The sequence below is a fragment of the Cnephaeus nilssonii genome (genome assembly GCF_951640355.1).
Source record: "Cnephaeus nilssonii genome assembly, chromosome: 12".
NCBI classification, from domain to species: Eukaryota; Metazoa; Chordata; class Mammalia; order Chiroptera; family Vespertilionidae; genus Cnephaeus; species Cnephaeus nilssonii.
Window position 1 is genome coordinate 6,254,629 of NC_137083.1, and position 18,768 is coordinate 6,273,396.

The 18,768-nt window shown below is 44.3% G+C and overlaps 1 protein-coding gene across 2 annotated transcripts in view; it reads right to left on the reverse strand.

Annotated features, from left to right (window-relative positions):
- The window catches only part of NPSR1 (neuropeptide S receptor 1), a gene marked incomplete at both ends in the record, with an annotated part of 76,459 nt that overhangs the window by 23,053 nt on the left and 34,638 nt on the right, over window positions 1-18,768 (reverse strand). The window contains one exon of one of the 2 annotated variants that reach the window (XM_079785726.1): window positions 5,329-5,432. The exons of the other annotated variant lie outside the window; for it this stretch is intronic. Within the exon in view, the coding sequence (XP_079641852.1) occupies window positions 5,329-5,432 (104 nt within the window). The remainder of the gene's footprint in view (window positions 1-5,328; window positions 5,433-18,768) is intronic. 2 annotated transcript variants of the gene reach the window in all.

Sequence of the window (18,768 nt, forward strand, 5' to 3'; positions counted from 1 at the left end):
TCATAAATGAATATTGAATTTTGTCAAGTACTGTTCTGTTTCTATTGATGGGATCATATACATTTTCTTCACCTGTTTGATGTAATAGATTACATTAATTAATTTTTTTGCACATTTTGTAATTGTCCCACAGTTCTTGGATATTTCATTCTTTTTTTTTTTTTAAATACACATCTTTTAGAGTTGTTTTAAATTCACAGCCAAACTAAGTGGCAGGTACAGAGACTTCCCATAAACTCACATCCCTCACTTGGCACAGCCTCCCTCATTATCAAAATCCCGCACAGGAGTGTCGCAATCAATGGACAGATGCCTGGAACCGGTGTGTCTTCCAGTCATCGCAGAGAGTCTCGGTGTGAATGCTGGGCATAGTTTTGACACAGCCAGACAATGGTGGCTCTGCCTTTGCCTCCATTTCCTGCTTGCACAAAGCTTTAAGGTCATGCAAAGGTGAGAGGTCAGGGCCTTCTCTCTTTCTTCCCTATCACGGGTCAGGCAAATCCAATAAGGCAAATCCAATTCTTTTGGATAAGCAATCCAAAAGAATAGGAGGAAAACCCTATAGGACTATTAAATGGGAATAGTAAGGTTACAGAACACAAAGTTAATATATAAAACTCAATTGTGTTTTTCATATATCAGCAATAAAATTTTTTAATGTAAAATTAAAACCACTATAGCATGTATGTAGCACCAAACTATGAAATACTAAGGTGTAAATTTAACAAAATACATGCAAGATAAATATTTTAAAACCACAAAACTCCGATGAGAGAAGTCAAAGAATATCGAAGCACAGGCACCGTCCTGAGTGTGCCCTTGGTCTTCTAGATTCTCAGGGCTCTGTCAGAGGTTTTCTAAGCCCCTATGAATATCTCATTACTCAACTTATTTTTTAAAAAATGTAATTTATATTTAGTTTTTTAAATTTTATTAAGTTTGTTGAGGTAACCTTGGTTAATAAAATTATATAGGCTTCAGGTATACAATTCTATAACACATCATCTGCATATTGCATTGTGTGTTCACCACCCAAAGGCAAGTCAGTTTATGTTTATTTTTTTAAAAATATATTTTTACTAGAGGCTCGGTGCATGAAATTCGTGCACTGGGGGAGGGGGCAGGCCCTTCAGCTCAGCCTGCGCCCTCTCACAATCTGGGACATCCCTCTCGCAATTCGGGACCCCTCGCTTCTAAACGCTCACCTGCTAGCTCCTAACCACCCTCCTGCTTGCTCCTTACTGCTTGGCTCACATCTCCTTAGTGCTGCTGCAAAGGCAGGAGAGGCTCGCACCACTGCTGCTGCGCTCACCAGCCGTGAGCCTGGCTTCTGGCTGAGCAGCACTCCCGCTGTGGGAGCGCACTGACCACCAGAGGGCAGCTCCTGCATTGAGCGTCTGCCCCTGGTGGTCAGTGAGTGTCATAGTGACCAGTCGTTCTGGTCATCCCGCCATAAGGGTTACTGGGCTCTTATTATGTAGGATACTATTAGAAGGAATATTATTGACATGAATAACTCTGGGTCAAAAGGACATTTTTCAGTTAGTAATTAGAAAAGACATAGGTTATCATGTATTTGAAAAATGTGAAGGGAAGTGTGGCAGCCAGTCTCCAAGGTATCCCCAATGATCCTTGCCTCCTGGTTGGCTCCTTTGTGGGTCTTTTATTTCCATTCTGAATTAGGGCTGACCATGTGACCCATGGAATAATGTGGAGGTGATGATGTATGGTTTCTGAGACGAGTTCATAAAACATGTGCCTCTACCGTGCTCCCTTGGGTAGCTGATTCTCGGGAAAGCTGGCTGCTAGGTCGTGAGGACACTAAGGAATATTTGTGGAGAGGCCCGGGTGGAGAAGACCTGAATCTTCTGTCAAAAGCTGGCACTAACTTGACAGCCACGTGAGTGAGCCACCTTGAAAGTTAACTGTGTAGTCCAGATCAGACCTCCCAATGATGGTAGTCCTGGGCAAGAGCTGATGGAGCTCTGTGATAAGCCGTTAGTTAGCTGGATCCACCAGGCCAAGCTGTTTCTGAATGCTCCACTAATGGAAACTGTGAGATATTAAATGTTTATTGTTTTAGGCCACTAAGTATTGATGTGGCTTGTTTCTCAGCAATTGATAGAGTAAGCAGTTGAAAATATTTACCTGCTTACTCTATCAATCCTCAAGAAGAAATATGGAAGCAAAAATCCTTAAGAAGAACTATGTTTTAAATATTTCCACTGAGAAAATATACTAGCCCCAGACAGTAACAGCGGCTCTTTCACATCTAAACTAGCAAGGTTAGGCGCAGAACACAAAAGGAGATTTTTAATTGTAATGACTTTCTATTTCCTGAAGATGGAATAATTCCATTACCAAGATCTGAAAATGATCGAACAACTGAAAATCATAATCTCACTTATGAATATAGATGCAAAGATTCTAAAAAAAAGTCATACTAACAAATGGAATCTAACAGGATTAAATTTTCCCAGAAATGTCTTATACCTCTGTAAAGCTACAATAATTTAGATCTGAAGTACTGGCAACAAAAGTAAAATACATTAATGGGAAATCATTTTAAGAACTCAGGAATAGAACACATCGATCCTAACACCAGTTATAAAATGGTCCATTCTTTCCATACTAAGTTCAATTGTGTTTATTGCTGTGTCTTAATCTATGTTACATACATGGATGATGTATTAATAATGAAATATATATGGTACATAGGTAATATTTTACACCCAATATATATATATATATATATATATATATATATATATATATATATATATATTTACAATTATATTTTATATTGAAGCATATTCAACAGGCAAAGTGTAAATGTCTTTAATCTAAAAACAGATACTAGCGATAACTGAGAAAATAAGTATGCTGGTTATAAAAGAATTAAAAAAGGATAATAAGCAATTTAGAGAAGAAATTCAAATGCCAATAGATACTATAAAAGGTTGAATTTGGGTAGTAATGCAAGAAATACAAGTTAAAACAACTGGAGAGAATACCTATTTTCTAACAAACTGCCAACATTTTTCAAAAACAACAGTAGCCAGTGTTGGGTTAGTTTGAGGAGAAAAAGCAAAAAGAAATTGAAAAAATTTCTCGAGATTACTTAACTAGTGCTATGTATAGTCTGAGTGTTTGCATCTTCCCCAAATTCACATGTTAGAATCCCAAAGCCCAACTTGATGGTATTAGTAGGTGGGGCCTTTGAGACGTGGTTAGGTTATGAGGGTGGAGCCCTTATGAATGGAATTAGTGCCCTTATAAAGCAGACCTTAGAGCTCCCCTGCCCTTTCCACCACGAGGACATAGTGAGATGTCTGCAACCTGAAAGAGGGCCTTCACTGGGCCATGCTGGCACCCTGACCTCAGACTTCTAGCCTCCAGGACTGTGAGAAATAAATGCTTGTTGTCTGTCCAGGCCGGTGTGGCTCAGTTAGCTGAGCTTCATCCTGTGCACCCAAAGGTCACTGCTTTGATTTCCGGTCAGGGCTCATACTCGGGTTGTGGGTTCCATCCTCATACTCAGGTTGTGGGTTCCATCCCCAAGTGGGGTACATATGGGAGGCAACTGATTGATATTTCTCTCTCATCAGTGTTTCTCTCTCTCTGCCCCCTCTCTCTCAAATCAATAATAACATATTAAAAATTTTTAAATGTTTGTTTATAAGCCACCTGCTCTGTAATATTTTTGTTACAACACCCTGAATGGATGGAGACAGCCAGACTATGTCAAAAGCCTTACCATTGACCTGGAAATTTTATTTAATGCTTTAAATATGAATTTTGATAGTTTTATTATTGCTTTATTTGGGTTTTATTTCGTTAGCATAATGCTCTCCATGTTGTGAATGGTAAGAGTTCCTTCTTTTTTTTTTACAGCAGCATAGTATTCCATTGTGTAGATGTACCACAGTTTTCTAATCCACTCATCTGTAGATGGGCACTTAGGCTGTTTCCAAATGTTAGTTATTGTAAATTGTGCTGCTGTGAACCTAGGGGTGCATATACCCTTTCTAATTGGTGTTTCTGATTTCTTGGGATATATTCCTAGAATTGGGATTACTGGTTCAAATGGGAGTTCCATTTTTAATTTTTTGAGGAAACTCCATACTGTTTTCCACAGTGGCTGCACCAGTCTGCATTCCCACCAGCAGTGCACGAGGATTCCTTTTTCTCCGCATCCTCGTCAGCACTTGTCGTTTGCTGATTTGTTGATGATAGCCATTCTGACAGGTGTGAGATAATGCCTCATTATCATTTGCATCTCTCGGATTGATTTTCATCTCTCGGATGGTTAGTGACTTTGAGCATGTTTTCATATGTCTCTTGGCCTTCTGTAGGTCCTCTTTCGAAAAGTGTCTATTGAGGTCCTTTGCCCATTTTTTGACTGGATTGTTTACCTTCCTTTTGTTAAGTTGTATAAGTTTCCTATAAATTTTGGAGATTAAACACTTATCAAATATTTCACAGACCTAGAACAAACTCTCTAAATTCATATGGAATAAAAGAGGACCCTGAATAGCCGCAGCAATCCTGAGAAAGAAGAACCAAGTTGAAGGGATCACAATACCAGATATCAAGCTATGTTACAAAGCCACTGTCCTCAAAACTGCCTGGTACTGGCACAAGAACAGACATATAGATCAATGGAACAGAACAGAGAACCCAGAAATCAACCCAAACCATTATGCTCAATTAATATTTGACAAAGGAGGTAAGAGCATACAATGGAGTCAAGACAGTCTCTTCAATAAATGGTGTTGGGAAAATTGGACAGATACATGCAAAAAAAATGAAACTAGACCACCAACTTACACCATACACAAAAATAAACTCAAAATGGATAAAGAACTTAAACATAAGACGGGAAACCATAAAAATCTTAGAAGAATCTATAGGCAGCAAAATAGCAGACATATGTCGTAGCAATATCTTTACTCATACAGCTCCTAGGGCAATGGAGACGAAGGAGAAAATAAACAAATGGGACTACATCAAAATAAAAAGCTTCTGCCCAGCAAAAGAAACCATCAACAAAACAACAAGAGAGTCCACAGCCTGGGAGAACATATTTGCCAATGTTATCTCCGGTAAGGGTTTAATCTCCAAACTGTGTTGGGTTTTCTTTATATAGGTCTTATTTTTAGCAAAAGAACTACGTTTTAAACATCTCACCAATGTTGCCTGTCCTGTCAACTAGAAGGAGGTGCGCAGTGCGCTGTGTGGGAGCGAGTTTGTATGATTTCCCAGGGAGAATCCCGGAGCTGATTGTGGTGTCAGTTGGACTCAGCCAGTTGGGAAGGTGCTACATACCTGCAGGTAGCGGACCACGCGGCACACCAGATCAGGCGCCATGAAGTCCCCAGTGAAACGCCAGATAATGTCTGTCAAGATGTTCACCAGGCCTGTGAAAGAGTCTAACAAAAACACAGTGATTAATTTCCGTGTCTTTCAAATTTGCAGCCAGGTGCTGCCGCAGACATGAATTCCTGGGAGATTTGTTTTTTTCCCGATTCATCAGGAGGCTATTGAGGAAAAAGGAAGGCGACACAGGAGCCCCTGGACTTTTATTGCTGGAGCTTGTTGCCATCTAGGGAGGAATAGGTAATGACTGAAGAGGAATCGTGCTAATCATACAGTTGACCTTTTAAGACACAGAAGAGAAGTTTTAAGTGGGTTTAGACCTGTGCTAAAACAAGGACTGCATGAGGATTAACCAAAGGCAAAATCGAGAACAGGAAAATATTTGTCTTTGAGAAGCCGCTCAAAATTCTCTTTCCTGCACCCACTGTTTTACAGCTTGGGCCTCGTGACCTCCCGTGAGTGACGTTATCAATATCCAAATGGCCCTTGGAAGAAAAAAGGTTCCCCACCCCTGCCCTAGAGTAAAGAGCAGTCATAAGTCTTCCTCCAACCCCTTATGCCTGCCCTGGCTGCCTGGATTTCTCTTTTGGTCTATTTATAAGGCTACTCTACCCACAAAAGTTGCTTTTATTCCTTTAGAGAACTGGAGAGGTAAATCTTCTCTTTCTCACTGTGAACAGGATAAAGTCCGAGGTTAGTATGAAAGCCTTCTCCACCATCTGGCCTTCCCAAATCTCCACCTGGCACTTTTAGATTGGACACCATGTTGATCACAGATTTGTGTATTCAGGTACCCGTCCCCTCTGCTTGGAATGGGCTCCCTGCATGGATCAGTTGATGGAATTTTTTTTTTTAAAATTATTTCTTTATTGATTTCAGAGAGGAAGAGAGAAGGAGAGAGAGAAATAGAAACATCAATGATGAGAGAGAATCATTGATAGGCTGCCTCCTGCATACCCCCTACTGGGGATCGAGCCCGCAACCCAGGCATGTGCCCTTGGCCGGAATCAAACCTGAGACCCTTCAGTCCGCAGGCTGACGCTCAATCCACTGAGCCAAGCCGACTAGGGCTGGAATTCTTATTTACCTGTCAATATCTACTGTCACGTCCCCTCTCCAGAGCGCCCCTTGACCATTCACATGGCATGGTCTACCCAAAAGGGCACGTGGCCCTCCCAGTCTTATGCCCGCGTGTCTCTTCCTCTTTGTTTCTCTGTGGTCCCCATGGGGACTACAGCAAAAGTGTCAACGTTTGGGGATGAAACCCCCTGGCAGCTGTGGGGAGTCACAGTTCTCCCGAGAAGCTCAGACCTACGCAGGGTCTGAGAGTTCTGGGTTGTGACCCGATCGCGTGGGAACTTCATGAAGCTTTCCCTGCAGGAATGGACTGGGTGAGTAGAATGAACACCGGAATGACTTGGATATTCTCTCTGGGTTTACTTTTTACTTAATGTAAAATAATGTGTGTATGTGTGTGTGTGTGTGTGTGTATGTGTGCGCCCGCATGCTAAACTCATGTTTCTCTGGCTTTATGAACAATTGTCATTTCTTTTTCTCCCTGGAGCTCAACCTGAAATAAACCCAGACCTGGGAGGAGTCTTGAAGTAGAAATAAGCATTTTGTTATTTGCTTTTAAGCAAATGCTGCTGCTCTACCTGATCAGTGGAAGCTGTTTAGTTACCTAAGTAATTGAGCATGCTGCAAATAACCCTTTCCTAAAAGGTAATTAACGGGATCGGGGAACAAAGGGTACACTGTAAAGGCTTAACCACTTCTGTGTTATTACTCCAGCTTTTGAAAATGCATTCAGTGCAAGAGCCTAGGAAACTGTAAGACTCAGAGAAGCCCAAGCAGGCTCGCCGCGGGCTTCATTGTTCCTTTGATGCAATTTCTGGGAAACTTGCATGTGGGTTCCCAGGTGAGCAGGATTACAGGTAAGGTGGGGGGAAGTGAAGAGAGGAGTGGCTCCCCGGGGGAACCCTAAAGAGTCAGTAAGGCCAGGTCAGGGGAAAGGGAGCGAAGGACGTTGACTCTAGGCACAGGCGACAGCATGAGCAAAGCTCGGGGGTGAGAAAAGGTGAGACGAGAACCTCTTGGACAGGAAGCAACCTCAGGGTGTTGCCGCTGAAGCCTCAGATAGGAGTGTGGAACGGTGAGAAACGGGGCTGGAGAGCCGAGGCCTTTCAGGGTCTCGTGTGCCATGAAAGGTGCTTGCATTTTCCCTGTGCACCGCGGGGGCTGTGGAAGGTCTGTGTGCTCAGACACGTGCTTGAAGGGATTCATTTAGTTGCGGGGCTGTGCGTGTCAATGCGGTAGGTCCAGGAATGAAATGACCATTGTGCTTGTTAGGAAACTGCAGACATTCCAGAACGAGATAATTCCTACTGAGTGACTCAAGCAGGATATAGAGATGGAGCGAGGGTGCAGCTTTGAGATAGACGTTACAAAGTAAAAGGAGGAGGACTTGGTGCCTGAGGTGTTAGTTTCCCCCAAACTTTGCATGGCTAGTTCTGCTTCAGCATCTGGGTCCCAAAGAGTCCACCGTGCCTTTGGAGGTAAGGCAGAAAGGGGCACAGATCAGTCACTGTCTGAGGATGGGCTGTGGGGCTGCCTCCGCATGATCGCAGATCTTAGCCAAAATCCCATTTGCCCCAAACTAAAGGCTCTGTGAAAGCTCCCAGGATGTGGAAATACTGCGGATAATGGCTTCTAGGCTCAGAGCCCATCCGTCACGCAGCCAACCTGCCTGTACGTGGGCACCATCATATTGGCTCCTATTGTAGGTCTGTGAGAATCTCTGACTCACTCATGGGAGGGAGCGGGGTGAGGCCATTTTGTTGATGTAGTATCAAAGCCCTATATAGAAAGCTCCACGGAATCAGTGTTCTTGATCAGGAAACCTCTTGCTGGGCATTTTCCTCAAGGCCAGAATGAATCGTATCTGATGAGTTTTGCCCTTCGTTTCGGCCAGTGGGAAGCACAGAATGAAACATACTCAGCTGCGGTGACTGGGTAGAGCCTCCGAGCCTCCCTCTGGGTCTCTGCAGTTAGAGTTGAGCATTTTCTAGGACCCTCTTGTCCTGTGTTTGTCATTTTGCTGAGTGTGATCTTCCACGTCCAGACAGTGAGGGCAGCATGCGTCCTGGAGCCCGACGACAGGGTGCTGGTTCTGCCACAGAATCCCTGTGCCATCCTGGGCATGTCCCTAACCACACGGAGGCAGGCTCTTTGTAAGAATGTGGTGGTAAGAGTACCGGCTCTGTAGGGCCATTGTGAAGGTTAAAGGAGATAGCGCATGTGAAGTTCTTAGTGAAACGCTTGGCACATAAACCCTTGGTACATCTTGGTGCTGATGTCAGGAACGAACGGAGAGCCACAGGGACTGGGATGAGAGGGTGAGTCTCACCGTAGGTCCTGAGCTCTTAGCCAATATTCTGGAAGATAGTTTTCTGAACAAAAAATTATAAATGAAAAGTTGAGGTTTTGTTTAAACTAGACCGGCCGTAAAGACGGGTTATTTTATTTGCTAGAATGCATGCTACTTAATTTATCAGGTTTGACATGGACTAAGAAGACAGTGGTGGTTCCATGAATGGATTGGCTGTCAAGGTGAAGAGAACCAAGACAGAACTTGAGTGAACGAAACACAGGGAAGACTTGCTGTGATGAGTGGTCCAGGGAATGAACCACTCTTTGTTAGCAGGCATGCTGTTTGTGGGGCGACTCTTTCTTAGGCTAGACTGCCCTGCGTGTCGCAGGAAGGTCAGCGTCCTTGGGCTGTGGGATAACTCCAAAGGCCCCAGGACTAGGTCCACCGAGAATCACCGAAGAATGGAAGGACATTTGGGATTAGATTGAGACTATAGCCTGGCACCCCTAGAACAGTCCTACCTTACACCTTGTCATGATTATGCCTGTGGCCCTTTCACGCAAATGTGTCCTGGGGCATTCCACAAGGTACCTAACCTGCACTATTTCTATAATGTCGTAAACACAAAGAAAGACTGAGAAACTATTCCAGATAAGACTAAAGATACACGAGGACAGAACACAATACATGACCCAGGGTTTCTTTTGCCCTGAAAGATGTTCCCAGAGCGACTGGTAAAAAGGGTGAAGGGGTTAAGAAAACAATAACTCATAGACACAGACAACAGTGTGGTGATGACCAGAGGGGAAGGGGGTGGGGAAGGCGGAAGAGGGTGCAGGGGGAATAAATGGGGTTGGAAGGAGACTTGACTTGTAGATGTAGATATAATTTCTACATCGTGGGGGTTATGATGAGGATTAAATTCAGCAGAGCATATAAGCCAGAAGCAGGGCCCGGTGCACAGCCCCTGCTCTGCTCGCTTCCCCGGGAGAGACACGGAGCTGGAAAAACATGAGCTATGTGCCAAAAGCCACAGACCCGGTAGTGGAGCCCAGATTCAAACCCTGGTCTCCAGACTCCCCACTTGTTTCTGTACAGTTTTTAAATGAAGAGTGTTTTTTATATGTTTTAATGATTGAAAGAAATCAAAAGGAGAAAAACACTTTGTGGCACACGGAAAGTTAATGAAATTCAAATTTCAGGATCAACAAATGAAGTGTTGCTGGGGCACAGCCATGCCACTTGCTCACGTTTTGTCCATGCTGCCTTCATGCTCCAGCGGCAGAGCTGGGGACCAGATGTCCCCCAAAGCCTAACATGTTTACTATCTGGCCCTTTGCAGAGAAGCTGGCTACCCCCTGCTCAGGACCTTACACCCTGACCTTTCCATTTTGCCCGCGTGCTAGTGGGCCCAGACTCCTGGTGACCTCACCAAAGCCTCTGGTGCTCCTAAGAAATCATTAAATTCCACGCAGGTTGCACTGACGTCCCTGCTGGCTCACACAGGAGAGCTTTGAAGGGGCCAGATGGGAACAAATTCCCTCTCTCATCTTAACAAAAATCCAGTCTCTCTCCTTCATGTTCAGGATTTGATTAATTAGGACATGAAGGGAAGAAAGAACAATCCAGGCTGCTGGGCTGAGCTGGCAGTCTGAGCTGCTGTGGGTCCAGCTCCCCCTCCCATTCGGACAGGCTCCCCTCTGCCCCACCCCACCCCACCCTGTCTAGTGGAGGCTGTGATGTCGGGGGTTGAACGCAACTATAGAGTCAGGGACCTGTGGTTGCTCCGTGGCTCTCCACCAGCTGTTGGACTTTGGGCAAGAGATTTCAACTTCTCTCTGGCTCAGTTTCCATAGGTCTAAATGGAAGGAATGGACGAATCTATTGCTTGGGTAATTTGTAGGATTAAATGAGAAGCTATATGTGAAAATATTTTTGTTTGTTTTGCAAAGGATTGGCTGAGTGAGCATTCAGTAAATGTTAACTATTATTATTTTTTCTGCCTAATTGTCAGCAGGGAAGGAGCTAAATCTTAGATCCCAATTAAAAAGCTCTGGAAGGTGTTTTAAAAACAGATTTTTTTTTTTTTAAAAAAGTGATACTAGCACACAATACAAAATTCCAGTAGTGCAAACAATTCACATATGTGTCTCATGAAACAATGTGTCCGTTCAGTGCAGCACTGCTCATAATGGCTTTAAACTGGAAATCACCCGCATGCCCACGACCAGCAGAAGGGGGAAATCAGCTGTGGCATGTCCATGCAATGGAATACCCTTCAGTAAAGAGAGTGGCAGCCTTATAAACTTGAGGTATGTGTACTTACTATGTCAAGATTACAAGTCATTTGGCCTGGCCAGTGTTGCTCAGTGGTTGAGCGTCAACCTGTGAACCAGGAGGTCATGGTTTGATTCCTAGTCAGGGCATATGCCCTGGTTGCAGGCTCCATCCCCAGTGTGGGGTGTACAAGAGGCAGCTGATCAATGATTCTCTCTCATCACTGATGTTTCTATCTCTCTCTCCCTTTCCCTTCCTCTCTGAAATCAATAAAAATATATATTAAAAAAAGATTACATGTCATTTAAGTGTTTGGAACATAATAGGCTCTCGACAATGTAAACTTTCCTCCCTCTGTTCTCCTCACTCCCCTTTACACCCCTTCCCTCTTTCCTTAGAAGGTTTAAGAAGAATTTTTTGGGAAGAGAACCTGTGAGACAGAGAACTGGAGAGATTTTGAGCATCCCTTGGAGAGGTAAAGGGATAGAGAGGAATTTTAAGACATTTTGCTGTATTTCATGCAGTTTATCGCCACTGATTAATGCCATGGCCTCTGAGAGATTTTGTTGAGGCTGAGCTGGATGTTTGGGGCACAACATCAGGCCAAGACTGGCCAAAAGGGGGCTCAGCTTTGTTGAGGTTGCCCATGTGACAGAGAAATGATAAGACATATTTATCTGGAAGAAGATTCAAGGTCACAGTCTTGATCTTAGCGTATATTCCCTTAAGAGCTATCACTGGGAGAAACATTAGACATCAGAGTAAGATGGTATTGGGCTCAGGGTCTTTTCTCAGTAATATCTCAGTGCCTCCAAGTGGCTTGCTTTAGCAGGGGTGGGGAACGTCCAGCCCGTAGTCTGTATAAGGCCTGCGAGATCATTTGGTCTGGCCTGCCAAGGCATTAGGGGTGAGTTAATTAAATGTTTGGCCAAATATAGCAGGCTGATTTTTAAGTTGAGAATTTTGTATGGCTCAAATCCTATATAATAAAAGGCTAATATGCACATTGACTGAATGGTGGAACGCCCAGTTGCTATGACATGCACTGACCACCAGGGAGCAGATGCTCAATGCAGAAGCTGCCCCCTGGTGGTCAGTGCGCTCCCATAGGGGGAGCACCACTCAGCCAGAAGCCCTGAGCCGGGCTTACGTCTGGCAAGTGCAGCGGCTGTGGCGGGAGCCTCTCCATGGCAGCCTAAGCCATCAGTTGGACATCCCCCGAGGGCTCCCGGGCTAAGAGACCCCCTGACTCTGAGTGCACGAATTTCATGAACTGGGCCTCTAGTGATGTTATAAATATCCAAATGGCCCTTGGCAGAAATAAAGGTTCCCCACCCCTGCTGTAGGGGGAGGCAATTATCCCCATTTCTAGAAGGAATTATGTAAGATCCTCAGTCTATTTGTTAGGGATTCAGGCACTGGGGGAGATGGATGCAGTGACCCCAGCTACGTCTCACAGATTCTTCCTCCAGGATTTGATAATGGAGACTCAGTAGGTTCCTTTCCTGGGTCACCACCCCACCCCTGGGCAGAAGAATCCCAACACACTCCAGTTGGTCTTCTCCCACCTGTGCCCACCCCCAGGTCAGCCCTCCAAAACCAAAGGTCTCTCATTGTAAATAAATGTAACTGACTGAAAATTAGTCCTAATTCTCCAGGGCTAACAGCTAAAGCCACTTATTCCCTTAACAGCATTTTTATTTTAATGAGGGCATCAAACCTTGGCCTGGAGAGCCTCTCTAATGGAAAGATTCCAGGAAGTGTGGAATGCAGAGAGAGGAACAGAATGGGTTGGCAGCTCGCCCGAGGTCACACAGCAAGGTGGTGGCAGAGCTGTGAATAAAACCCAGCTGCCCCAACTGCCATCTCACACAATTGCCCAGCCTGAGGCTGCTGCTTGTTTGCTCGCACTGGTGACTGTCTGCCTCTCTCTCAGCTGTGTTAGTGACTGTGGCCCAGCCTGCATGTGAAGAGGCTGTGATGCGAGACCTGAACAGTCCTCCCTTACCGCCAGAGCTGAGCATGAAAAGCAGTCGGAAGCCTGATCAATAGATATTATGCAAATGCCTAGAGCAATAACATTCCCTTCCATTACTGAGCTAACAGTCCCAGTAAAGAACACGCCTGGATGCTGACAGTTTTATTTTTCCTGATTTGTCAACCTGAAATCAGGGTCTAACTGATGGCCATATGAAAGCATAAAAGGCACATGACTGGCAGAGCCCCAATTCCTTTTTCTCTGAATTAGAGGCCCTCGCTCCAGCAGCTGGCAAGGGTCCAGGCTCTGTGCACATCAATTATGCTCTCTGGCTGAGAGCCTTGCTGAGCAGAACAAGGCAGTAAAATACCTACAGCCACAATGAGCCTCATTTGAGATGTGGTCCCCAAAGAGAGAAAGCAGTGAGGTGGTGGTACCCAGATCCCTTTCCTACACCCCTCTTCACCTTCCCCCACCTGTCGCACCAGCTAAGGGATCCTAGAATGTAAGCATGCATTACACTTTTGTTTGCAGTTGTGCAAGAAAAATACGTTTCATCTTCTAAAACTGAAATTAATTGCTCGTATAAACTCCTACTCTACTGGATGTCAAAACCGTAATTGCAGACAAAAAAAAGCTATAAACAGAAAAAAATAGCAAAATGGCAAACATAAATCTTTCCTTGTCAGTAATTACTTTAAATGTAAATGGATTAAACTCTCCAATTAAAAGACAAAGAAGTGATCAAAGTATTATCCAACTATATCCTGTTTAAAGAGACTCATTTTATTTTAGTTTTAAAAATCTTTGTTGTTGAAAGTATTACATATGTCCTCTTCCCTGCGCCCCCATTGACCTCTTCTAGCCCACCTCTGCCCCAGGCCTTCAACACTCTATTGTCTGTGTTCATGGGTTATACATATATGCATATAAGTTCTTTGGTTGATCTCTCCCCACCCACCATCCACCCTTCCCTCCCTTTCCTCTGAGATTCAACAGTCTGTTCTATGCTTTTATGTCAAAAAGACTCACTTTAGATTCAAAGACACAAATAGAATGAAACGAAGGGAAATAAAAATTATTCCATGCAAAAGAGAGTTAGTGTGACATCACTAATTCATTCACTCAACAGATATTTATTAAAGGCCTACTGTGTGCCAGGAATTCTTCTAGGTGTAGTAAATAAAATAGATAAAAATGTTCTTCTGATGAGGTTTACACTCCAGTGCTGGGGTATAGACAATGAACACAGCATGTGAGGAACTTATTAGGAAACCTGAGCTCCAGAGAGAACTCCTGGGGCATCATCAGCATAGAGATGTTTTCAGAGCCATGAGACAGGATGATGCCACCAAGTGCAGAGCAAATCACGGACCTCAGAGCTGAAGACATTCTATGGAAGTGAGGTCAGAAGTAAGAGACGGAACCAACGCAGGAGACTGAGAAGGAGCAGTCTGTATGTAGGACAGACACAGAACCAGGAGAGGTGGGTGGCTAGAAGCCAAGTACAAAAGTATTTTCAGGAAATGGGAATGGTCAGTTGCGTCAGATACTACTCTAAGTCCAAATAAGTGGAAGCTTGATAACTGGCCCCTAGGGTTAGAATATGACGGTCATTGAAGAGACTTAACCCAAGCAGTTTTATGGGTATGGTAGGGGCAAATGCCTGGCTGGCATGGGTTTGAGTGGGAAGGGGAGGAGAGGAATTGGTTACAATGAGTACAGACAACTACTTCAAGAACTATTCCCATAAAGGGATATTTATGGAAACAGAGTGGTAGCTGGATGAACACATGAGATGAATAAAACTTTTTGTCTTTTTTTTTGGTGTGTGAGAAACAACAGCATGCTAAATGTCGATGGTACTGTCTAGCAGAGAGGGGAACACAATCAGGGTGGAAGAGATTTTCTGGACGAATGAACTGGAGTCGGGAAGTGGTGTCTAAAGCAGAAGCAGATGGGCTAGTCTGGGGTGCGGGGAGAATTTACCCACATTCCCAGGTGGGAAGACAGCAGCTTTGGAGGGTGATGCTGGCGGAAGGGTATGGGCTGCAGGAGAACGAGGAGGAAGTGTCCTGCCGCTGCTGCTTCAGTTTTCCTAGTGGAGCAGGAAGCAAAGTCATTTGGTGGGAGGGGAGATGGGAGAGAAGGTGCTGGAAGTTAGAGGAGAGAGAAGGTAAGGGATCGTTTAGCAGACTGAGAGATATAGTTAGTATGAGATACAGCTTATCATATGAAAAAGTGCAAATATTTCATTAAATCCACTGCAGTCTTTGGTAGATATATGACATTTTTATTTGGAGAATTCAGTGAACCATAGGGCAATGGGCATACGGTTGCTGGGCAGAATTAATGGCTCGTGTGAGTGCTAAGTTCCTAAACTAAGGAGAGTCCCCATCGTGTGTTTTTGTTTTGTTTTTTTCCCCAGCCTGCTTTACCTAGAGATGGCAAAGACATGGGAAAGGAGATTTTGCCATGGTGGTGGTTTTGCTGAGCAATATGATAAAAAGAGGCAGGGGAGAGGGGATTGAGGATGTAAGAAAGATTAATTAAAAGCGTCTATGGCATTTACATTTTTATTTAGCTGGAGTTCATTGTGCACATATACCTTTCTATCTTGCTTTTCATTTCCTTTATGACATTGTTTTCTATATTATTACAAGTTTATTATTAACATTATTTTTAATGGTACATTATATGCTTTGAGGGGATGTAGCATATGTCATTGAACTGTTCATTCAATGTGGGCTGTTTAAATTGTTTACAATTTTCTGCTGTTATAAATAGCCCTGTGATGAAAATCTTTGCAAAAAAATCTTTACCAGCAGTTTTAGATGACTTCCTCAGGGTAGATTATAAAAACCTTAACTACCATTTCAAAGAAATGAACATTTTTAAAGCTCTGTCTGTGCTTTTGGAAACCAACTCATTAAGCAGTACTTTTCACAGCCCATTCTGTTTTCTCTGGATCCTCGGTTGAGAACTGTCACCTTTGCAGCTCTTATAGTCCCATAAACATTCAATTTATATTTTAGAGAAAAGGAGGAAGGCTGGCGTGGGGTTTGTGGGGATCATATTTGTTCCTTCGTTCATTCATTTATCAAAGTCAGCAAAACAGAGGCGAGGAACAGGGCTCTGGGGTAAGAAATAAGAGGAATGGCCCTGCCGTGAAGGGCCTACGTTGGCCTTCTTTTCAGATTTTACTTCCTGGGTGGTCTTTTCTCTGCCATCCCCGGAGCCTCCCCATGAAGCAGGGCCATCTCTGTCCCCACCCGTGGCTGTGCATGGAGACTGGGAAGGGAACACCACTCCGTGGATCATTGCTGGTGTTCACACAGCCATGGGGAGCCTCGGGGGAAGGGAAAATTGAAGACCCACTGACGTTTTACTGGTCACCTGTTGTTTCTGCTTATCCCACATGTACTTCTTCTCGACAGTATCTCAACCATCCTTCCCTAACCGGGTCCTCATCTGCACCATTTGGGTGGTGTTGACTCAGTTCCCCCTACCTAGAATGCACTCATGACCCAGGCCTTGACGATCAGAATTGTCTACCCCGTGGCCATAGTGACTGGTCGCTAGCTCTAAGGATAATGGAAGCCTGGTGCTGCTGGGGTCCCTTGTGGAGAGGTCATTACATCTCAGAGAAAAATTCAACCACCAAATGGGCAGAGAGCAGCCAGAGAGAAGCAGATGAGGCCAGCAGGAGATGACAGAGAGCACACTGCCGGTGGGACATGAGTTTTTTCAAAAAGATGTACTCACAGGCGTGGATGCCTCAAATAGAGCCGCCGTAAAATTAAAATTAATAAAGTGCCAGGACCTCTGGTGTGAGTGCCAGAAAAGCTCTAAAGCGGCCCTGGGGTTCCGCTATGAATAAGCAGAGCAGTCCTAAAGCTGCCCTGGTGCCCAAGCAGTCCTCTTCTTGCCGCCCCACTTCCTTCCCTGCCACTGAGGAACCTGCCTGTTCCTTAGTCTTAGTGGACAAGAAAGGTGAGCAACAGGAGGACACACTCCTGACCTGTCCCAGCGTGGCAGACGGGAGAAGTGAGTTCTTTTCACTGATGCTTGCTTTGCAAATTCCATCAAAAACTAACCTGGGAGGTAAACTGAACCCTGTTACAGGACGAACTTTTAGAGTCTGTTGTGAATTCTAAAAAGTGAGAATTCAAGGGGTCACCTGTTTTTGTTAGGACACTCCCGTGCCCCAGGCTGTCCTCTCTCTGCACATTCTCCTCTTCTGCCTGTAATTGCTTCCTGCTTTGGCCACATGGAAAACCGCCACTGGGACTTCATGATCCATCTGTGCGGGGTTAGCTCGCATCCCTGGCCCAAATGATGGTAGCAAGCTCTCTAAAAGTGTCACCATTACATGATATTGGGATGTCCCTCTTTGGCTTTCAGGTCTTAATTAGTACCGTTTTAGTCTTACAAGCATTTTCTCTGTTTAGAATATGAGTGATTTGGGGAATGGTTATGAAAATTGTATCTGCGCTCACCTTGCAGCAGGCCAGTGGGCGGTCCACTGTTGTGAGAGCTCTGTTCTTTGTGCTGCAAAGCTTTTGGCCGGCCCTTCCCCACCCTTCCCTTCCCCTTATTACTCGTTTTTGAAGTGGAATTTACTAGTACATGGCTCATCCATTTGGGTAGCTTGGTACCACGTGTTGTCAACACTGTCAGATGTATCTCATCTGACCCCATGGACCATAGACAGTTGGGGATCAGTGTTTAATCACTTCTGTCCCCTAAAATGAGGGCTTTGCTGAGACCATATACAGCACTCTCTGGTTTGTGCTTTGCATATAATCTAATAACGATGATAATTACTTTCATTTATTGATTACCTTCTATAATCCAGACACTATGCTAAGTAAGCATGTTGCATCTATACATCATCTCATTACTTTTTATATATTATCATCCCCACTTAGTAAATGGAAAATCGAGACTTAGCTAATTGACTTGTCATAGTCTCCCCATTGGTGAGACCTAGAGCTGGGGTTTGAGCCTAGACCCTATGACCCCATGTTCATAGCCGCCATGTGCTCACGGCCCCTCGAATCCTCCACTCCAGAGTCTAAACCATTGTCCCAAACCACCTGAGTGAGAATAACGTTGAGGGGGTGGTTGAAAACATCCAGCGTTCTGGGTCCCACCCTGCCTTGAATCAGGCAGTGTGCTCTCTCCCCTTTTCTGAACACACCTTATCCCACGAGCGTTTTACACTTTATCAGAAGAAAGAAACCTCCCAGGTCTGGGAGGAGAGAACAGAGCCTGGGAAGTGTGGTCGAGTGGGCTTCCTGGTAGAGCTGAATGAGTTACAGCCAACTGTAAACAGAGGCTGCTAACTGTAGGGGAGAGGCTTGTATAATAGCCTTTCTTTCCCTAGCATTCCCTAGCTTATTTTTCTAAATCCGTTTCTGTGGTAATATAGCTGTGCTTGTTTATCGGTTTTACTTTATGTTAGCTATACCATTTTCACAGTTCTGGAAAAGAAAGTCCACATTAATTATGTTGGGGTTTTTTTTTGTTTGTTTGTTTGTGTGGTTTTTTTTTTTTTTTGAGAAACCAGCTAGTAATTCAGATTGGATGACTGTGAGGGCAAAGGTCAATGTGAAAGTATAATGGTTCTTTCTAGATAAGAGCATGTTCTTTAAAATAAAAGCCTGACTCCTCAGTGTGGGAAGGAGATGGGTTTTGGTTCAACCAAATGGATAACTTCTCTCTCTGACATCTGGGGAAATTGGATTACTTTCTTAGTGGG